Source organism: Notolepis coatsorum (genome assembly GCF_963971535.1).
Source record: "Notolepis coatsorum genome assembly, chromosome: 16".
In the NCBI taxonomy this organism is placed as follows: domain Eukaryota; kingdom Metazoa; phylum Chordata; class Actinopteri; order Aulopiformes; family Paralepididae; genus Notolepis; species Notolepis coatsorum.
Genome location: NC_140180.1, coordinates 30621542 through 30645303, shown reverse-complemented (window position 1 = coordinate 30645303; position 23762 = coordinate 30621542). Strand labels below are relative to the sequence as shown.

Below are 23762 nucleotides of genomic sequence, written 5' to 3'. Positions count from 1 at the left end.
CTGCCAGTACCAGCCCACAGCGAGGCGCAAGAGGGGACTCGCCCAGGAGGTCTCTCCCCCAACGCTCGCCGATGTATCAGCCATCCACGGCGTCATACAATGCCACACCGTCATTCCCAGACTTCGCCTATGAGAGTCGAGCACAGTACACGGAGCTCCGGATGTGCTTAGAGACAATGATGGTGGATGTCGCTGATGAACGCCACAAGTATGCAATATTACTGAAGCACCTGAAAGTACCGCGAGCGCACAATATAGCGCTAGCCTATGCTACCTCTTCGACCCCATACACAGCGGCCCTTGCAGCGCTGGATCAGAGATATGGACGTATATGGGATTACGTAATCCAGGAGATAAGGCATATTGACCGCCTACCCCCAGCCACAGACAATCGCTCACTAGACGACCTGTCAATCAAAGTGCAGTCCCTGGTAGGGATGCTGGGAGCGCAACGGGAGAAGGGCATGCATGAGCTATACGCCAACTCTAACGTCGAGAGGATTTTGGAGAAGCTGCCACCCGCAAGACAGGAGCGCTTTAGGCGGCAGAGGGATTACCGAGACCCCAACGGCCCCGAGCCATCCCTCCTTGATCTAGCCGACTTCCTGGCGAGAGAAGTCAGCAGCTTACGACTGGACACCTTCGGGCGGAGCACGCCAAGCTCCAGAGAGGGACCCAGGAGAATAAATGATGGAAGAAGATCGGTGACTGTCATGCACCAATCCGAGTCAGTACCGAGCAGTAAGAGTCACAGCACCCCCTCGAGAAAAGAGAAGTGGAAGATAGCGTGTCCCTACTGTGAGAAAGAACACTGGCTGTCACAATGTGACCTATTCACAAAGATGAATGCAGAAGAAGTGAGTCAATGGATAAAGTCCAACCGGCGCTGTTATCGATGTGCGCTGCCCCACATGGCAGCCGAATGCCGCCTAAAGAAAAGGTGCAGCCGGTGCGATGGAGCCCATCTAGATATACTGCACGAAAGCAACGGAAGACGGCCTATACCTGCACCACGGAGCGGCACCAAGGCAAGTGTCATGTACATTGACCCCGCCAGCAGCAGCGGAGCCCAAGTGCTCTTAAAGGTAGTCCGTGTGACATTGAGCTACCAAGATAAAGTCATGGACACTTACGCCGTCCTTGATGACGGGTCAGAGAAGACCCTTCTGCTCGCCTCCGCTGCGACCCAGTTGGGACTGCGGGGGAGCAAGAACGAAATGACGATTCGGACAATAAGAAGAGATTTAAAGACGATAAAGGGCGAGAATGTCTCCTTCACCATCGCAGCCAACGGGCAGCCAGAGCGACGGTACAAGATTACAAATGCTTTCACCAGCCAAGAAATAGGACTATCGCAGTACACCTACCCTGTCACCAAGTTGATGGATAAATATGTGCACCTGCGCCAATTACCTATCCCGCTCATAGACGGCGCTACCCCGACCCTGTTGATAGGCTCCGACCATGCAGAACTCATAGTCCCGATTGACCGGGTCCATACAGGCCCCCGAGGCTGTCCTGCAGCAGTCGAGACCCGCCTAGGGTGGACCCTACAAGGCCCCCTCGCTAAATCTCTCAACCGAACAGCAGCCACTAGCTGCTTCCACTCCAGAACGACAGAAGAAGACACCACTCTCCTGCAGCATGTCGAGAGGCTATGGACCCTAGAGACAATGCCCTTTAAGAACGAAAAGAAAGATATTCGCTCTAAAGAAGACATTTACGCCATCAACCTACTCGAGCAGGGGACAAAGAGAGTCACAGTCGGCGGAGTGATGAGATACGCAACTCCACTCCTGAGGCGAGAGGGAATGCCCACCTTTCACGCAAAGAAAGACGCCACGGAGCGCTATCTACCGAACACAGAGCGGCGCCTAGCCAAAGACCCCGCTCAAGAGAGTGTGTACCGAGCTGAGATTGAGAAGCTAATCACAGCGGGACACGTAACAAAGATTGACATTAAAGAGGCCGATCAGACGACCGAATCATGGTACGTGCCGCATCACAAGGTCCATCACAACGGCAAGGATCGCATTGTGTTTAACTGCAGCTACCAGATCGGATCCCAAAATCTGAATAAAGAGCTCTTGCCCGGCCCCACACTCGGCCCCTCCCTACTAGGCGTGCTACTGCGCTTCCGCCAGGACAAGGTGGCTATAAGCGGGGATATCAAAGGGATGTTCTTGCCGGTGAGACTAGTAGAGGAGGACAAGCCTCTGCTACGGTTCCTATGGAGAGAGAAGATCGGAGATGAGAACCCATCCATCTACCAGTGGGAAGTACTCCCCTTCGGAACCACATGCAGCCCGTGCTGTGCTACATTTGCACTACAGAAACACGTCACAGAGGACCCAGCAGCAGATGAAGAGGTCCAACACAGTGTGAAGAACAGTTTCTACGTGGACAACTGTTTACAAAGCGTCTCGACTCAAGAAGAAGCCGAGGCTCTCCTAATCAAGTTACGCGCCTCCCTGATCAAAGGCGGCTTTGATATCAGGCAGTGGGCCAGCAGTGACCCGCACGTATTGCGCAGCCTCTCCCCCGCGGACAAGGCTGCCAGCAGCGAGACCTGGATGGCGACAATCCCAGGAGAAGCCCAAGAAATGACACTAGGACTAGTCTGGCGCTTCAAAACAGACTCGCTCCACTACAAACACAACCCAGCTGACGTCATCACCCGGGGAATGTCTCTGGATGACCTAACCCGTCGCAACATCTACAGTGACGGACCAGCATTCCTCAAGCTCCCGGAAGGAGATTGGCCTACGCCCACCCCGAGGGAAGCAAGTAACGAGGAGGCTGAGAACAAGAAACCTATGTTCTGTGGACTGAGCACTGTCGTCTCCACAGACCCCAACATAGATGACTGCATTACCCTAGAGAGTGCGCAGCAAAGAACATTCCTGCGGCACCACCCAGAGATTCAGTCCACCACTGACATGTCAGCAGCTGACTACGAAGAAGCAGAACTTCTTCTACTACAACGAGCCCAGAGAGACTCGTTCCCCGATGAGCTAGACTGTCTACAGGGAGGAAACCCCGTCCCATCAGACAGCAGATTGATTCACCTGGCACCAGAGAGTGACGCCCATAATCTCATCAGAGTGGGTGGTCGCCTGCGGAGAGCCCCCGATCTACCAGATGACATTAAGTACCCGATCGTCTTGAACAGCCGACACAAGGTCACAGAGCTGATCATAAAGAAATACGACGAGGATGTACACCACGCAGGAGCAGAGAGAGTCTTCGTCGTTCAGAGATCAGACGTCGTTATTGGATATTGCAAGGGAGAGAAGCAGTACGGCGCTTCCAGCGAACCTGTCTAGACTGCCGTAAGTGGCGCGCGCAGCCCAGCATACCACGGATGGCTGACTTACCCCCCTGTCGCCTCCGAATCGGCGACAAGCCATTCCACTCCACAGGCATGGACTGCTTTGGCCCGTTGTATATAAAGAGAGGAAGAGGCACCGAGAAGCGGTGGGGTATTGTATTCAAATGCATGACCACCAGAGCGATACATATCGAGCTCCTTCCGACCATAAGCACAGACTCATTCCTTATGGCCTCCCGGAGATTCACATCACGGAAAGGAAGACCGTCCGCATTGTTGTCTGATCACGGGACCAACTTCAAGGGCGGAGAAAGAGAGCTGAGAGAGAGCTTCCAAGCTATGGGCCCAGAACTTAAGACCCACCTCGCTCCAGCCCAGATTGACTTCCAGTTTAATCCCCCGAACGCACCCCACTTCGGTGGAACCTGGGAACGAGAAGTACGTTCTATAAAGACAGCCCTGTACGCCGTACTCGGAGCCCAGACTGTGGCGGAGGAAGTCCTAATGACAGTCCTCACGGAGATCGAGGGAGTATTGAACTCAAAGCCCCTCGGTTACGTCTCCAGTGATGTAGCAGATGTCGACCCAGTCACCCCCAACACACTCCTAATGGGGCCGCTGGACCCCGCGCTACCCCAGACAATGTACAGGCCTGAAGAAGCGAACGGCCGAAGAATGTGGAGGTACAGCCAAGTACTAGCTGACAAGTTTTGGAGCAGCTTCCTACTTCACTACCTACCGTCTCTACAGACCCGCCAGAAGTGGGTAAAAGAGAGAGACAATTTGACAGAAGGAACAGTCGTCATGATTATTGACCAGTCACTACCCAGAGCTATGTGGCCGGCTGGCCGCGTAAGCAAAGTGATCACCGGTGCCGATGGCAAGGTCCGAGCAGCTGAAGTACTCGTCCAAGGGCGCACCTACACACGTCCCGTGGCGAGGCTCATAGAACTGCCCCGACTCCCAGATACTATCGATGATGACCATGACCCTATGACTTTGTGAGTTGACTGACCCTTACAGCGGACCTTGAGTAGTAGACAGTGCGGTTAATCTGTCTCTGCTTAGCTAATTAGGTGGGACTAATTAGGGGGCGGCTGTTGTGAAGGATCAGATTAAACCGAATATGTATATTTATTTATATATATTTAATTGTATTCGTATATCGTTTGATATCCCCTGTATATTCCTTGTACAATATGCATTGAATATCCCTTTAGTCTACTAAACAGCCCATAATAGTTTCATTCTACCATTGGACGAGAACCTGGCGCCAGGTTGCCATACCCCTAGGTCCAAGTTCAATCGTGCCGCCTAACATGTCGTGGCAAGCCCCGGTTCCGCGCAGGAATATGTCGGGCGAAATACGAATGGTACTATTTGTTCATAGCGCATATATATATGGCGCAAGTAAAGTAGAGCTTTCTCTTTAGTCCAGTTCTTTACCCTCCAACAGAGTGACAGACGCAAAGCCTCCCCACGACGCACGTGTGGTGTAGTAAGGCCTACTTGGCCCAGAATAGGCATTGAGATATCGTGTAGATTAATAGTTGAATAGTCATATTTTGGCACTATACCGTCGAGTTGGACGTATTCTATTAAGCTAATAATAGTCTATTTATGTATGGTGCATCGTTCGGTTAGAGTTCTAAAGTTATCAGTACCCCCATCGTTCCTGACGTTATCTGGACGCTTAACCAGGCTGGTCAGACCCCTAGTGGTGATTGCATCCGAGGAGCTCCGGGCCAAGAGCGACTGGACCTGTATATTGGATTACTCTACCCGGACGACGGCGAGCCTTCCACGGCTTGGATTATGCTTTGTGTGCTTTGATTATTCCATGGATAAAGGCCAACACTGCGGAGTGTTGGAACTACCCCCCGGAGAGGACTCTAGGTGAGACGGCGCTCTACACCATTGAGGTCGCCTCACGTCTCTCCGTTGTGGACCGGCAGCTACCGTCCACAGAGGGTCCAGCTGTATTCGTCTGCGGTCCGAGGTTCTGTGGGCACCGTGTCCAAGACTTTGGATTCTCCCAAGACACCGTCGGCCAGATGGGATACCGCCAGCGGCTTCTCTAACCCCCCCCTCCTACTGTCTTACAACCAGCGGGACCCCCCCCCCCCCCCCTTAGTGTATCCAGCTATAATCATTTAAGTACCATCGCTATCGTTTCCTAAATATTCCAGGTTGTATACTTACTCCCTGCGTAACCAGAGATTGGACATTCAATGTTGATTTACCTACGAATACTCATTTGCCATAAAAGTGCATATTTCATATTTCAAATCATAAATGTAATTAAGTGATCGTTGTATACACCCTTTGCTGTATTAAACCTTCGATTTGGTACATTTGTGTGGATTCGTTTCATCAGGTGGGAAAGTGTTCATCATACTTATATCTTGTACTGGGTGGCCAGAAGTTAAAGTACATGAGGTAGTGGTATTAAATATCATATCTAACAATACAGTCAGGGAATTGTACCCCTCAGTTACAGTCACCAAGACATATTCCGGTGCAGTTATTGTGCTCGCCCAGTAAAACCTTTCTGATTCTGATGAAGCTCTGGACATGTCAATTACACTAAGTAATTCCTTCCTAATCCGCTGGGTTTGGGGTTGTGTTCGCCTGACACTCATTTCGCTTCACTTCATTATTCAGTCTGAAAGTGCTTCCAGTCTGGCCGACTTCAGAGTGGGGTGGTTTTAAAAGGACCAGCACTGGGCTGCACCAGCTAGGTGTAAGTTATCTCCTAAGTTAGGGTGGGGTTAGGGTTGACACCAGAGGCTTAACTACTAGTTAGTTTGGAACTAAATCAGCTACTGAAATTTACTGCACCACGATTACTGTAAGGCATAACTAGTTTGGACGTAAGGTTGTTACTAAACCGAGTGGCCAATCATCGATCAAAGATATAGTTCCAGCACGATGGTTACTGTGCGCCTTAACTTTCTGGCTGGCACGAGACACTTGGCATCATCAGCGCATTGTTAGTAAGCTAGGTCAACATTGAAAGATCATATCAATAAATTACTTCTCTATTGGATTGCCATGTTGCAAAATGGCATGCACAGAATTAAAGAAATGCTGTGTGGCAGAAGAACTGCAGTTTAACTATTAGTGAGCCTGTTTTTGGGCTTCGAACTTAGTCAGGGTTTTTCGAACAGGCGTTCAAACCTTCGTTTTTAATAATAATCAAATAATAAAAAAATATATATATATGTACCCGGTAACTATTTTTTAATTTCTTTTATAAATATCATCAAACTAAATCCTCAATTTCAATAAAGTGATTAATCTGATTAAATTAGTATTTTTATTTTATAAATCAACTTTCTTTAATGAATATAACTCATCAGTTTTAATACTATAATATTAGTGTAGCCTAATCTGTATCTGCAACTGTGAATAAAACCCCCATTGGTGTAAACAGAATGAATAGACACATAAAAAAAAATATATATATATATATATATATATATATATATATATATATATATATAAAAGAAAAAAAAAAACGAATGTTGATTTAGAATTCGAATGCCTACATAATGAACGTTCGAACATTTGGGCTCAGCCCTATAGGACATGTGTAACTATTTAGTTACTTAAAGTTACGTTGTAACTTATCTCTGTGGTGCAATCGCTTTTATGTTAGTAATGAGTAAATCACAACTTTACAGTATAATTTACAGTATAACTAGGCTAGGGTTGGCCTTGGGCGAGTGTCGTTGCATTAGCTGGCATATCTAGCTAGCCAAGCTACATGTTGCCAATGTTCTGTTCAAATAACACCTTCTGTTCATGCAAGAAAAACCTACTCATCGTGCGACAAACGGCAAAAGGTCTACGTGCAACTATTTAAAAATGCAGGTGCTATTATTATAGGTATAAGTAGACTCTGCCTAGTGTGACAGACACTGATTGGTTTGTTGGAGGTTGCACTAATCAGGGCAGCAGGACCAGACCCTGAATTACAAAAGAATTCCAGAGTTGGCAGAATCCGCAGCTACAGTAGTGATTCATGGGCTGAATTCAGACAAGGGTTGTCTGGGCGATGACGTACTAGTTCTGTATACTGTGCGACATCCGCATCATTCCAACTGTTTCACGAAGAAAGGGGGTTTGACGTGGCATTTTCTCCTCACCTCCCTCGTTATCCTTGCCGTCCGAGCAGAGGGTTTCCGTGGCGACGTCACAGCCCAGCCCTCTCCACCCCGACTGGCAGATGCAGTGCCACACGTTCTGATCCAGGATGCACCTCCCGTTGTTGTTGCACAAACCGGGGCAGCCGTCTGTGGAACACATGACGTCAGTCAGACACCCAGGTAAACCGAGGGTCAGCATACAGTGTGTGTGGGGGGGGGGGGGGGGGGGGAGGGGGGTCGACAAGACCCGGTCATTCAAACTGGACAGGGTGGCAACATGAATAAGACAGTATTGGGGTGAACATACAATACACCTCTGACAGGACCCGGGGATGGGGTTGGGGTGGGGGGGAGGGGATGTGGAGAACCTGTAGTTTCACATGAGCCAAGAGTAATGTTCCCAGCCTCTGCAGCCGCTGGCAGAGACGCACAGAGAATCCAAGAGGAGAAGAGACCCACTAATGTATTATTCACTGCTCTTTTCTTTTTAGAAACAGTGCTGCGCAACTAGGGAGGATCGACAAACCAAGATATGAACGTCCCCAAATCCAGCATAAACAAACATGTGTGAGTTACTCATGTGAAGTTACAGCAGAATTAAGGAGAGCCAAGTAAGAGTCTATGGGGTGGGGGGTCCATCCAGAGTACTTTCTGCCAGATTACATTCCTTTTACTGAGGGTATGGGAAAGAGGGGGGAGCAGAGACATACCTAACCACATCAGTTCGGCAGTTAATCTGGCAGACACAAGACTTTTACGGCAGGTGGGAGAGGGAGACCGCGGGGTGTGGTGTTGGACGGACAGGGAATGAGAGGACGTATCGGGGAAGCGGGGATCACAGGAGAAACGTTATGATAAGACCAGGACATATAACACGAGTGCACACCGTGCTTGGAGAAACAGAGAGAGCGGGGAGGGATTGTTTATGACAAATCTCCCTTAAGGGATGTAGTCATTGAATTTACCTTTATATCCTATCTTGACTGCTCCTATTACAATTGAGGAAAGGGAAACATTCAGAGAATTACTTATCTCTGTGGCAGAGAGCTACTGTAAGACTGAAACACATTTGCTGATTGTAGGTTATTATGGTTCTCGACATAGTGCAGACGTCACCTGAATGGGTTATCTAGAAAGAAGGTTTGCTGCTAGAATTCCATAGTGTAAGAGAAATTATGCAGTTTAAGAACATCTCTGTCACATTAAGCCTTTTGAAATAAGTCGACTTAAATGTCTAGTTACTCTGTATGTAAATAACAACATTGCGGTGCCGGAGAATAGCACCGTCTGTCGTGTTGTGACTTAACATGCTGATAGAAAGGGGAAATATTTGCTACCGTGCCGTGGATGTATAAATAATAAATGGAGCTCAACCCACCGCTGGAAAGCTCCCTGTAAAAAGGTGTTTATTTTCAACACAGATCAACGTTTCGATCCGTGTGGATCTTCCTCAGCCTCAGTCATCAGCCCTGATCTGCCGCGAGAATAAGACACCATATGGGACCGTTTCAGCGATGAGCAGACTCTATTTACTATCTAGTCACCGGAGTCCATTTGTCCCGGCGCCCGGTGTCATAAAGCAGCCTGGGTGTGCATGCTTCCATCGCCGCTTGCTTAACATATCCACTATCCCCATCTGAGCAAAGGGCTTGAGTTTTCGACATGTGTAATAATTGCAGATGTTCGGGTTCGGCACGGAAAGGATTTGGGTTCAGACTTAAAGTGAAAAGCAGAAAATACTTTACCTGAGACTCTTGAATCCAGGGCTTGAGGGGAGAGTTAGAGAAAGAGAGACAGACAGACAGGCGGGCAGACGGAGAGACAGACAGACACAAAGTACAAGAGAGGCTGGATGTAAGCAGGAGATATAGGTGTAGAGAGACAAAGAGGAGGGGGAGAAAGGGAGGTATACATAGCAGGGTCGCTTTACTGTTGGAATTACCCATAGGAATACTGATGGAATTCAGGGTTTGACAAAGGCAGAGTGACAAGGTTAATCACACTAGCGATAATTAGTTGGGATTATGAGCGCTTCTGTGGTCAAAGCACAACCCTTATCAGTAGGAGCCCCTTACAACAAGCCTATTTTCTTTATACCGGTAGCTCTATTTTGATACGTCACCCAATACAAACCAGCCTGAATTTCCCAAAAACAACTCTCAACTCTCCTTCGTGTGTGTGTGTATTTTAAGGAGGTGCGGCGATGTTAACATTAACATTACAGTTTTCCCTGATGATTTCAAAGAGCAATGAACTGCGACATAACACAATTATTGACAACTGCGACATAACATTTACCGTCTGGTGTTCAGGAGACTGGCCGTGTGGCAATAAAAGGAACTTGGAACTTGGTCATTGGGATATGAACACAGCGGCAAACTGTACATCCTATTCCCAACTGGCCATCATGTACACTTGGCTGATTTCAACGAGAGCGTGAAAATGAACTCATGGCACACACACACAATTTTTTTTTTAAATTGAATGAAATAAAAACACCTCGATAGTAAACTGGAATGTCGAGAAGCGTGACGGGAATCAGGCTTTCAAGCCTTGCATATAAAAACAGGATCTAGATGCGTCCCGACAATAGAGCGGCCAGAGAAGTCTTCCATTCAGACGCCGGGCCATGTAATGTGATTAAAGGCGCTTTGTGCAAATGGCAGTTATTCAGGGCCTGAAAGACGGAATAAGCTCCCGGTTCTCAGCAAGAATAGGTAAAGTGCTGCCTATTCATCCTCCGTGCACCGCGGCAAGGAATTAGTCTCCTGATGGGGGTCTTCAACAGGAAGAGTGAAAGGAGATGGCTCGGCGCCGATACTGAGAAGATTAATAAAACCAGGAATGTGACCCTGTCCAATCCCCCCCCCCCCCCCCCCCCTTCCACTGCAACCACTCGACCCTGAGAGCAGGATTTATCCGCTGGTCGGGGGAGGGGGTGAGGGGTCTGCTGACAAGATGAAACTGTAAATACTAATTAGGGTTCAAGAGTGTGTGGAGAGCCGAGTCTTTTGTTTCAGGTGGGAAGCTGTCGTCATCGAGTGGTCAAGGGGACCACTGGAGGGAGAGAGCTACCTGTGCTCGATGCGGCGTGTCAAGGGTTTAAGTACCGCGCCGCCGGCGGGGGTCAAAGTGTTGAGGAAGTGACGGTGGTCAAAGGTCGCGCGGAACACCGACATCACAGAACTCGTTATCCCCCGCTAATGTGCCCTCGTGTAGCCTCGCCGGCGTTTTTTTTGGAAAATATTATATTCCGGGCAGTTCTGTTCCCTAAATACCTGCCCTTGACTCACTAATGCAGAACTCTCGAAAATGGGAAGATGAGAAAAAAAGAAAAAAAAAGAGAGGAAGAGAGAGAGAGAGAGATGGCATAGGTGTTATGAGAAGAGAGAAAAACATGAACAAATATATATTGTCCCAAAAGAAAAAAATTCTTTTCATTCTTTCTTTTCTTTTTTTTTGAAAAAAATATGGTTTCATTTTCATGTCATTGGGGCAGCGCGGCTCACCGATGGTGCAGTGCTCTCCGGTCCAGCCTTGGTGACAGTCACATTTGCCCTCTCTGCAGACGCCGTGGTCCGCGCAGCGCGGATGACAGTCCCTCTGCTCGCACTCCGGTCCCGCCCATCCCTCCTCGCAGTGACAGCTCCCCCTGATGCAGGTGCCGTGAGGGCCGCAGTCTACCACACACACCTCTGTCACAAGGAACAAGCCACCACACACACCTCTGTCACAGGGAACAAGCCATCACATGTGGGCAGCCGAGATCCCCGATCCTATCTTTTGATTCGCGCTGTGTACACTGTGCCTCTTCCGCTAACCGGATAAACGCTTCTGATGCTCTGCTAATATTTCCCCCACGGGTGGAGAGGTTCTCGAGAGAGAAACCGAAACGTTTACTCTGTAAAAACAAAAGGTGACGCGAGGACACCGAGTGAGCATGGACATTTTGATTCGACAACAATACACCGCTGTACTTATGACTAGCTATGAAAATGATTTGGCTCCATTTTAATAAAAACTAAATTAGAAGAAAGATTATCTCAGGTTTCAGATATTCACATTTGAATGATAAATAAAGACATTTGCACAAAACAAATCTTTATTGAGCTGGACATTAACATTCAAAGACCACCTTGTACTACTCTCTACACTAAAAACGACACTCGTCTTGTGTTATTCATTTGCATACCTGGAAATTGTTAGAACACGTGTATGAGGCAGATCAGTCCTTTTGTTTTGTTTATTCAACAACAACAAGCTAAAATTCTATTCTTTGGCAAGAATGAACATTCATTTACTTGGACCGATAAGACGGATTTGCCACCAGTGGCACACAATGTAAATGCACTTGCATTGTAATCGCAACGTCCTGGGTTCAAATACGGCCCAGGGACATCCTCCCCATCTCTCTCTCTCCCAAATGTGTCGTGTTTTCCCAGCCACGCTCCTCTCGCACGTCTGAAAGGGCTGCTTCCATCTCAATGGAGGTTTTCTTCCACCGAGACACCATGGACTGGGTCTGATTAAGTTTAGACGACACTCCAGAATATTAACCAACCTCTGGAGTTGACTCGTTCAATCCCAGTCGTGGTCGTGGTGGAGGGGGGGGGGGGGAGGATACGGACGCTCCTTCCCAAAGAATCTATGTAATCAATTTTTCATTAGTGCAGAAGTGTTTATCTGCTCTTAACATGCCCCTGACTCGAGTGGGATAGGGGGGTGCAAGCGGTCGATTCATCCGACACGCTTGTTAATTAAACTTTATTTAATTGAGGAGGATCCACTGCTATAATTAAGAGAGAAACCTCGACCGCCCAGGTGGGTAACTCTGGGAGTTCTTGAACCGCACCAGGGCTAACCTCGCCCTTCAACGCTCAATCCCACTCAATCGACGGCCGTGGGCCGTCTCGCCGCGTGACAGGATTTAGAAAGCTTTAAACGGAATAAAAAATTACCTCGCTTCAACATTGTATCCTGGAAGAGAATGAAGCGAGGAGCGGGGAAACAGAATGAAAGAAAGATCCCAGTTCCCCCAAACAATCATACTTCTTTCCTGGAGAGGGACCGAGGTCGGTTGCAAGCTGCACACCCATCTGTCATCCCACAATGTGGCGTGCAACTTCTTACGCTTCAGCCGTACAAGAACACGTACGTATGTGCTTTAACGATCCAACCCGCTGGCAGAAACGCAGGGGGATCCTATGAAGTCTAATAATTACTGGACTCAAACACGGTCACCGGTGCATTTTGTTGCGGGATTACCATAAACCGAATGACCCCATTCTAAGTGAAGAAACGGCATATAAATTAGGTGTAGATAGCATATGCGGAGGGGGCCAGCCTTTGAACTAACGTGTCGCCTACCTGTGTGGAAAGGCAACGCTGCCTGAATGTAAAAGCTAAGTAACAAATGAACCCCTTTCCTAGGCAGATGGGAATATGAGATTGCCTCTTCTCTGAGATACACCTTATGCTACTCTATAAAAAAGGATGTCACTTTGCGATGTCACCTACGTGTTTAAAGGGGAACGCAGCTGAATTGAAGTCTATGAAGTGTACTGTACTATTGCTACACCCTGGGACAGTGCAGCCTGTATGGGTGCAAATGTACTCTTTTCTCTGTAGCGAGAAACGAGAGGATTTTGTCTGGTTGTTGCATAGATGTTCAGCACTGTATGAGAATTAATTGGAAGGGATGCTTTTTGGAGGCCCATGGTGCTTTTCTTTCTCTTTGGTTAGGGAATGACAATTTTATTATAACTAGCACATACACACAAGTCCAATATCTAATTTGAGATATGCATATTCAATGATGAAGCACTACCGTTGATGTGTGCAGCACAGATTATGTGCACACGTTATCTTATGTACACATCTCAAATGACAGACATGCAAACTGCAGCTGATATAGTCTTATTTGATTATGGATATACAATGTAAACGAGCTGTTGATTTGTAGATTAAATTGGAATATGCATGGACCTCAGTGGACCTGCGTGCCTCTTAGGGGGGATATCTTTAGGATTACACTATGTCATGTGTCATGGTGATCATGGTGCTTCTGTTGAAAGTAAATGATTGCTATGAGATGTATATTTAATTGCTATAGACATTTTGAAGGCATCTGATTCATCTCATAACCGACTGTTGCACCTGCCTCCCAATCACACGCATATCCCTCAGACTCTTCTCTCCTCCCCCTAAGCCCCCTCACCTACCTCCCTCCTTCTCCCCCTTTATTCTCTCTCTCCCTCTGGTTCTCACTCTCCCTTTTTCCCTATATCTCTTTCCTTGTCTCTCCCTTATTTATTGTAATTGTCCTTGTATACTATTGCTACTATAATTATGTATTTTATTTACTTGTATGCATATACATAACCTTGTTTTTGTTACAGCCTCCCACCCCCCCTTCCCTCAAAAGGCCTTTGCTTTTTGGTCAGGCTGCTTTTGTATATACGAATTTGTTCTTACTTGCTTTCCTGGGTAAATAAAGGTTAAATAAATAAAATAAAATATAATTTGTATTATATATAATTGTCCTGTTAGTGTAACATATGAAATGATAAAAGTAAATGCTCAGATAAACATTGTATGGGAGCACATTGTTCTCTTTTCATTGAGACAAGCTCATTGCCTGTGGTGCAACTCTTCATGTTGATCAAATATCGATTTGTCTAGCCTGCGCCACAAAAGCAATACACATCATTTGAATTCTTAACTCAACTGCTATTCTCCATTTAAGTCATGAAAAAACTAAAAACAAAAAAACAAATGTAATAAAAACATTTCTGACCTACTGAGCAGTCGGGCCCGGTCCAGTTGGCCTCGCAGACGCAGGCTCCGGACTCGGTGTTGAAGGTACCGCGACTGGAACACTGCTCTGGACATGTGCTCTTCAGGATCTCACAGGTGATGCCTCCCCAGCCCGGGTTGCAGTGGCACTCGCTGTGGTGACACGCTCCGTGAGCAGAACACGCTGGGTCCAGACAGTCCACTGAGGAAGCACAGTGGAATACAGAATAAAACTAAAGCGGAGCGGGCAGAGTCTACTTTACTTACCTCTCATTTCAGACAGCGGGCAGCCTGAGAGGAGACAGGTTAGGGGTGACGCTGCACACAAAGATTGGAAAAGGTAGGAGAAGGTTGTGACGGGGATCTGGGTGGGAGGGATAACCGCTGCACCGACTCTGGTCACATGAAACCGTAAATAACATTTGTGATGTTCTGCCAGAGACACTGTATGTAATGAGACGACGGAGCACAAAACTAAACTTTATGCTACTTGTGCTACGAAACAAAACATATTTAGAGAGAATAATTAAACGTGATGTTATTTCATGTCGAGTACAATTATAATCTCTTGTGATCTTTTGAGGTGAAATGTGAGTTTTAAATGAGTTCAAAATGAATAACAATCTCTGCAGTGAGCGGTTGCCATGGTAACTCTAAGGACTCTGTGGCAGAAACCGCTGTACGGCGCACGTGTAGAAGGGGGTCAGGGTCTTGTTAGTCCTGTTAGTTGCCGTTATCAGGATGGTGGAGGAGTGAACAGACTTTCTTTCTGCTTCATTATGTAGTTTCCTTAACCTCACTATCATTCCAAACAGTAGTAATAATAACATTATTTCCCCCAGTAACAAGTAGAGGAATGAATTACTACCTCAATTTCAGTAATGCTATTACAGTTACTACAATATAAACAACTCGTTACTCCATTACTTTGATTTTGTCAAGATGACAAGAACATCTTTGTCGGTCTGTAATCTAACCAAACTCAGGTGCCCGTTATGAGAACATCCAACTAGTTATAGGGGTTAAGGAATCTAATATCGCAATTTGGTTGGCTGCAATGGCAAAGTTAAAAGAACGCATATAAGTTTGGACATTTTTGTTTTGATTTTTGTTTTTGATTACTGAATAATGTATTGTGAGTGTGACTCACGTTGAGGTCCTAGGGTGAGCGGGGGGGGGGAAGAGAACGAGCGAGTGTCCATGTAGGATCACTGTACAGTCTGTCTCAGTTATTGTCTTGACATGTGGTGTTAAGTTATTGTCCTGGGAAGTCTTTTTATGTATTATTATTATTGTATTGTGATATAATAATAAAATAATAATAGATTGAATTTTAAGAGAGAAGCGCCTTTCTCAGACTCAAGGACACTGTACAAGGAAAGGATGGAAAAAAAATAAAAGTAAGTAATAAAATTGAAAAAATATATATAATAAAATACATAAAAGATCTGTGTATAGTAACAACAAGAAAAACAAATAAGATAAGAGATAAAAATAAATAAAAAAAGGAGGCAAGTTCTGTCCAATTGGATGAAGTGGTTAAAATTAACAAACAAACAAACAACAAAACAAAACAAAACAACGGAATCTGTGGCTTAAAAAGAGTCAGGGGTGGGCTACTTGGGAGCGGGGCCGTGTTGCGTGAAGGCAAGTGTGAACAGGTGGGTTTTTAGCTTGGTTTTGAAGAGGTTGATGGTGTCAGAGCCTCGGATGAGGGGGGAGAGGGAGTTCCACAGTCTGGGGGCTGCTGCAGCGAAAGCTCGGTCTCCCAGTGTGGAACGCCTGGTGCGGGGGATGGTGAGGAGGTCGGAGTTGGAGGATCGGAGGCCTCGTGCTGGAGTGTAGGGGTGGAGTAGGTTGGTCAGGTAGGAAGGGGCCAACCCGTGCAGGGATTTGTAGGTGAGGAGGAGGATCTTGTAGGGGATTCGATAGTTGATGGGGAGCCAGTGGAGTTTTTGCAGGGTGGGGGTGATGTGCTGCCAGGGTTTGGTGCGCGTGAGGACCCTCGCAGCAGAGTTTTGGACGTACTGTAAACGATCCAGAACCTTCTTGGAGGCACCAAGAAGGACTCCGTTACAGTAGTCGAGGCGGGAAGTGATGAAGGCGTGAATGAGTGTTTCCGCTGAGGTGTCGGAGAGTGAGGGGCGGAGGCGGGAGATGGTTCGGAGGTGGAAGAAGGCGGATCTGGTGACAGACTTGACGTGAGGGTGAAATGAGAGGGTGGAGTCCAGTATGACGCCCAGGTTCCTTACCTCTGTGGAGGGGCAGATGGAGTAGCCATCCACGGAGAGAACAAGGTGGTCGATCTTTTGGAGGAGGGCTGGGGAGGCTACAACTATGAGTTCGGTTTTCTTACTATTGAGTTGGAGGAAATTGGTGGTCATCCATATTTTTATGTCCTGGAGGCAGGCAGTGAGGGAGGGGGGAGGAAGGGGGGCCGAGGGTTTGGTGTGGAGGTAGAGCTGTGTGTCGTCTGCATAGAAGTGGAAGTGGAGGCCGTGTTTCCTTATGATGTCACCGAGTGGGAGGAGGTAAATCATAAAAAGGAGCGGACCTAGCACCGAACCCTGGGGAACACCCTGTTTGACAAGTGCTGGAGCTGACCTGGAGCCCCCGAGGGAAACATACTGCCACCTGTTGGTGAGGTAGGATGTGAACCAGGACAAGGGGGTACCAGTGATGCCAAGGACACTTTCCAGGCGGTCTAGGAGGATTGAGTATTGGATTGAGTATTGGATGTTTTGTTTCATAAAAAAAAAAAAAAAATTGATACAAAAAAAGAGAACATCCAACGTCAAAGTTCGGGAATCTTACAATGTAAAAGGATGAAACAGCACAGACTCGTCTCCACTTAGGCCATGTGTTTCATGGAGGCAGGTAGGACTCTCCACCTAAAGTTGCTGTGGAAGTCGGTGCCGTTTCATCATCTTAAGAGAGAGGAGCCCCGAGCAACTACTTTCCACTTTGAAAAATAGACCCTTAAATCTCTTGAACTACCTGCTATCCTACAACAACACATGGTTTAGAAAAGAGTGTCCTTCATCAATTTGAGCCTGCTGTGCTTTTGATAAAGCCTGTGGTAGCCTAGTTACCAAATCTCTCATGCTGCAGGAGAGAAAGTTGCTGGTTTTCAGTTCATGCGCTTTCAAACCAGAAGCGTTGCTCCACGCCTTGTTCGATTTCAAGGTAGCGCGGACCGTGGCTGGGTCCTTCGTTGAAAACAACGATCGAGCTCAGCGCAGTTCTGTGCTTGCGGCGGCTTGAGTGTCCAGTCTGAAAGCCCCTCGAGGTGTGTACTCTGAGAGAGGCACACAGCTAAAGTGGCCTATGTTGTGCCAAATTTCTTATGTAAGAAAGGAAGCAAATCTGGGTGGGCGGGGGGGAGGGGTGTAATAGAAGTAATATAATGAGTAGTGTACTCCCAGGGTAATACTTAAAGCAATACAAATGACCATTTCTATAATTATCTTTCCTGCCTGTACCTCCCCTCCCCCACGCTGCTATGACACCTGCATTTCCTCAAGGGGATTAATAAAGGAACCTTTGACTTGAGTAACGAGGAATGTGAGCACATCACTGCTGGAGAAGGGCATGTCCTTGTGATGTGTAGAAAAAAAGAAAAACGCAAAATCATCTTACTTGGGAGGTTAATATTTCCTAAGTGGCGGCAGCGTAATAAAGCACCATTATGAGCAGGGATGGATTACCTACCGGGCACAGGGCCCCTAAGCCAGAGACCGGGCAAAGTCACTGTTATTAACTTTATATTTCTCACCGTGAAGATGAAGGGCTTAGTAATTTGTGTCAATAACTGACCCCCAAAAGTCCTACAGGAAAACTGAATGAATAGCGTAAACATTCACCTTGAAGACGTCACGAAACCTACAAAGTGGGTGTTTATCTTGTTGAGATACAGGGTCATTTAGTTATTGGCTCTTGGCTTTAAACCTCTGGAGTCTAAGACCTTTTTTGGGGGTTTGTGGGTGGCTGGGGGAGGGGACTATTGGGGGGGAAGGGCTCAAGGTCAACAGCAGTGGTATAGCAAGACATGCTGGGTCCTGTGCACGAGTTGTCCCTGGGACCCTCTCCCCTCCCCAGCTGTGATTCCCACCTTTTAGTAAAAATACCCTCTGAGGGCCGTCTCCCAGTCAGCTGGGTAGCTAAAAACTGCATGTCAATCGTTTCTGTCTATTAATATGTGATAAACATTATGTTTTGAATTTCACCTACAGCATTCAAATTAAGAACATTTTGAGTGTAGAGGGGCTAGGGACATTATACTATACCTATAATGACAAAATAAGTCTAATAACTTGCTCCAGCAATTTCTGAATTTATAGTATATCCGGTATTTACTCAGCTTTGGTGCAATACTTTAGTGACTACTAATCTTTTGATATCTGGAGATTTTTGGCAAGAATCGTTTTTTCACCCCAGTTAGGGGTCAGGGATTGGATGATGAGCAGTTTTTTCTTTAATATATATATTTTTATAATGGTCCCACTGGCAATTCACCTAGGCAGGTGAATGGTCCAGGTCTCTAGTTTCTGGTTGTAAAGTTTCATGAGGCTGTGATAATCCTAATGGTCACTGACAATAGGTAATTATATCCAGTCAATCAAGTAAAATACATATTTAAATAAAAAAATTGTATAACCACATTCAGAGGGTTACTATGGAGACTAGAATCACACATGGATATGATTGGACTCATTGCATTCACAAGTCTCAGCTTTACAGCAATAACTAATTTATACAATTCAAAGACTGTCCCTTGCAATCTGCATACAGGAAGAGTGTGGGAGTAGATGGTGCACCGCTTGTTATGCTTCACAGCATTTACAGCCACCTTGAAACCACTGCCAGCTCTGTTAGGATAACTTTTTTTTTTATTTTACACAATCCAACCACACCTTTTAGCAAACAAATTGATATATATATATTTATATATTTTAAACTATACAACACAGCTATTGCTTATCTCTCGTCTCAACCTCAGCTTGTCAGGCTTGATAACAGCATCTTAAGTAAAACAGGAGTCCCACAGGATATGGTTTTTATACTTATTCTCACTCTATACCGCTGACTATAGTATAGATGTACAGTAGTCAGGTGTCAAATGACACTGTCCTAGTGGGTCTACTTAACCAAGGTAATGACCTGGCCTACAAAAGAGAGGTCAAGTCATTTGTCAGCTGGTGTGATGCTAATTTATTTTAATTGAATGTTGAGAAGACCAAAGAGTTAATGATTGATTTCAGAAGGAAGAAGGAGGAGGTTGTCACTGTGGCAATTAAGGGTCAGCAGATTGTTGTCCAGTCTTACAAATAACTTGGTGTCTACCTGGACAGTGAATTAAACTGGAAAGAGAACACTGAGGTTGTATTCAAGAAGGCTCAGTCAAGACTATTCTTCTTGAGGAAGCTTAGATCCTTTGATATCAGCAAGAAGCTTCTTCATGTTTTGTTTTTTTATCAGGGAATTGTAACTAGTGTCCTCTTTTATGCTGTGCTCAATAAGCTGACCAGAAAGGTTGCCTCAGTGATTAGCCTTACCCCAGACTAGGTTGCCTCAGTGATTAGCCTTACCCCATACTAGGTTGCCTCAGTGATTAGCCTTACCCCAGGCTAGGTTGCCTCAGTGATTAGCCTTACCCCAGGCTAGGTTGCCTCAGTGATTAGCCTTACCCCAGACTAGGTTGCCTCAGTGATTAGCCTTACCCCAGACTAGGTTGCCTCAGTGATTAGCCTTACCCCAGGCTAGGTTGCCTCAGTGATTAGCCTTACCCCAGGCTAGGTTGCCTCAGTGATTAGCCTTACCCCAGACTAGGTTGCCTCAGTGATTAGCCTTACCCCAGACTAGGTTGCCTCAGTGATTAGCCTTACCCCAGGCTAGGTTGCCTCAGTGATTAGCCTTACCCCAGACTCAGTCACTGTAGCAAAGAGAACACGGACCACATTAAAAAAACGGTTCTGTATTTTGAAGGCCATCCATTACACAGTGTTTCCATTAATGGACTCGGATGAGTGTTGTCGGTGTTCTACTGAATGACTCAAGGTATTTTGTTGCAGCAGCAGTCAGTAGGCTACTGTGATTGCAATGAGAAGTACACTTTGAAAATGTGCTTAGCTTTGGAGCATGTTTAGCCCCCTTCCCCAAAAGCTAGCATGACTTGCCTGGTACCTACGTATTCCTCATGATGTCTAGTATCACAATACTAGCTTTGCACTAGCTTAAAACATGAGTCTGCTAGAGCCCTTTGAATATGGCAATGTTGGCCAGTGCACCCGTAGGTGGTGGGTATTTAGATGTCTGTTCCCAGGGGCCCATTGTATCATAATCTGTCTATGATTGTAAGGACATGTCTAGACAGACCGAATCACAAACCACCTGCTAGTTTTACCTTATCATTGAAAATGATGACCAACTAAATGAGCCAACATTGAAACTGTCTTGCAAATGCACACACGATCTCCATTGCAGCGGATTGCACTACTGTGCGTGTCCTTACTCAATTGATCACTATTGAATGTGGCCCGAGGGCAACTCATAAAACCAAGGGACTACTCTGAAGAATCTCCAAGCAATGAAATACGTTTCTTTTCCACAATACCTCACCTCCACAAGAAAACCACAATATCATTTGGTGAACTCAATAACATTTTACAAGAAGGGTCGATGACCTGCAGATGTAAATCTGGTGCAGTTAATTGCCTTTTGTCCGCACAGGGATCAATATAGTTAAACTGATTGAACGGGCGTGTAAAAGGTCGAGGAGAAGGAGGGAGCTCCCTCTCAATACAAGGAGAAACAGACATCTGTGACTGATTGATCCTAACAGGTGACGTGTGACTGCGATACACGCAAGAGATCGCGCAGACGGACAATCTGTGATCAATACCCAATCTGTACAGTAGTGGCGACTAACTAGTTGGAGGGAGCTAATATATACACAGGGTATCGACGAGAAGAACTTCCAGCGCATTAGCTGCTTGGTGGAGTTGAAAACAGCAATTGTTTCACCGATGGACTGTATCTATATCTATAAGGTTCAGGGAGAGCGATCGGTAGGACCAACCTGCTTGAAATCTACGGGGGAGGGGTTTCCCTGTACCTTGCTCGCAGCCGCTTCCCTTGTGGCCAGCGTTGCACACACAGCTGCCAGCTGAGCAGAGTCCATGGCCTCCGCATTGGGGATCGATACACTGGGAGGTGGGCACATCGCACTCAGTTCCCTTCCACCCGCTGTAGCACTGACAGCGCCCCCTGGTGTACTGGCCGTTGCCACTGCACAGGACGGGACAGGCGGCTGAGGAAAAAAGGGAAATGGAGATATAATAAATAAAAATATAATACAGTTCATCGGAGATTACAGTCTGGTGTGCAGCTGGTGAGTTTTAGTGTTCATCTACACCAGGGGTGGCCAACCAGTCAGAGATTAAGAGCCACAAAAATGACTGTGGTACCACAAAGAGCCACACCATATACCAGCGTTTCTCAACCTTTTTTTTCAGTCACGGCACCCTTCATGTGTTTATAGGTCTCACCCTCTGGCCTCTTAAGTTGCTAATGACTTTTTTATTTGGGCCTCACAGGGTTAAAAGTACCCTGCGAGACCCCCGGTTGCAAAATTACAAAATCATGTTTAGCCATTAAAAAAAATAAAAAAAAAGTCTGTAAATGTTTATTTAAATTTTTTTAAGCACATGTATAGTCAATTGGTCCTGTTGTTCAGCCTCACAATGCTATTTGATAGTAAATGTGTTTATATGTCCCACCCTCTGAAGTTGCTAATGTCTTTTTAATTTGGGCCTCACAGGGTTAATCTCTTATGCCCGAAATATACAGTAAAAGTGTATATTTTCAGCATTATGTTTGTTTACCAATGATTTTAACTGTTATTAGTGAAATATAAGATTATAGAAATCTCAGGGCATTGAGTCGGAAATCGGCGCATATTGACAGGAGGAAGTGGCACAGCCAAAAGTGAGTGTAGTCTTTTGAAGGAAGAGACTCAGGGCTTTCGAATTTCGAAAAACGACCCTACCCAGCTCACACCAGCCACTGTCAATCATCTGACTTCTGGATAAACTTTTTTATTTCTCTTATTTTTTGGGATTATCTCCCACAAACCTGAACGTTATTGCCATAAAACAGAACGCAGTTAGTTTCTCTACCTTTCTGTGAACGTCTAGCAAAAAACGGTGTTGCAATATGATGAAAAATGGTGGAGAAATTTACATTATAAAAAAGATGGCAGAATTCAGTACTGTATCTACACTGTATGTACAAAACCTGTTTAATCATCTTCCCTTTATTCATTTGCTTAGATTTTTCAGGTCTGGTAAATTTTTGCATGGTGTTATTCACAGTCAAAAATAAAAAATATTTTTTAAATATAATTGATATTCTCCTTTGGTCCATTACAATTTATTCAAGCCTAGTAACAGACACACTATTTCTGACACTGGGAATACATTCCCTGAGATCCATAGATGTCCCTAGATTCAGATACCAAGAACATCCAAATGGACCATTTAAAAAAAAAATCTGTGAATGTTTATTCTACATCCTTATGGAATGAGTGACATACAAAAAATAAATATATATATAAAAATAAAAATAGAAATTATAATATTTTTTATTTATTATTATATTTTTTTATGGATGGACGAGCCACACATTGACGGGCAAAGAGCCACATGCGGCTCGCGAGCCGCGGGTTGGCCTCCCCTGATCTACACTCATGAGCGGAGCGATGGGGGGGGGGTGAGGGATTGACCAAATGTACGTACCTCTGGAACAGTATGGTCCAATGAACCCAGGGAAACAGTGACAGGAGCCTGAGACGCACTCCCCGTTACCGTAGCAGTTGTGCGTGCACTCCATGACAGATTCTGTAGGTGCAAGACAGGGATTTAATAATCAGTGCCACGGCCCTGTGTATTAATCAATCAACACGTCGTTTCATAGTGTTGGAACAAAGAAAAAATCATCCTTGTTTTTATTATCCGTCACACGGTTGCTACCCTAAAAGAAAATGTGAAAAGAAAAATTACAGCCTCGTCGGGAATAGTAAGCAATATCATCCATTCTATATTATTACACTGTAGGCTTTTTAAGCATCTCTTATCGGTAGTGCTCAAAGCATAGCATGCAATTACAGCTGTTTGTCCATGTGCCACTGAGGTGTAAGCTTCCATGGCGTGTTTGGTGCAGCCTGAGTATCCGAGCCACGCAGGCCTTTTTAAATTACTCTAAATAATTCTATTTCCTTGACACATTTTTCCCGTCAGAAAGTCACCCAACCCCCTCCCTTGAATGACTGACTCATGGCCACACAAGCAATGCAATCTCTCAAGTGTTTACAAGCTTTGTAAATCCTCTCGGGATTGAAGTTAATCTGACATATCCCACAGACAGATCTTCTGTTCATTCAACAGACCATCGCTCATAAAGGGCACTCCTTGAAGACAGAGGCCCTC

General features: G+C 45.9%; 1 protein-coding gene across 2 annotated transcripts in view; it reads right to left on the bottom strand.

Moving 5' to 3' along the window:
• LOC311242845 (teneurin-3) overlaps positions 1-23762 on the bottom strand; it is a gene marked incomplete at its 3' end in the record, with an annotated part of 138523 nt that overhangs the window by 70632 nt on the left and 44129 nt on the right. For both annotated transcript variants that reach the window (XM_084331897.1, XM_084331898.1), the window contains exons 5-9: positions 23073-23174; positions 21392-21586; positions 14279-14479; positions 10992-11177; positions 7483-7629 (exon numbers count right to left, since the gene is read on the bottom strand). In XM_084331897.1, coding sequence (XP_084188023.1) covers positions 7483-7629; positions 10992-11177; positions 14279-14479; positions 21392-21586; positions 23073-23174 — 831 coding nt within the window. The remainder of the gene's footprint in view (positions 1-7482; positions 7630-10991; positions 11178-14278; positions 14480-21391; positions 21587-23072; positions 23175-23762) is intronic.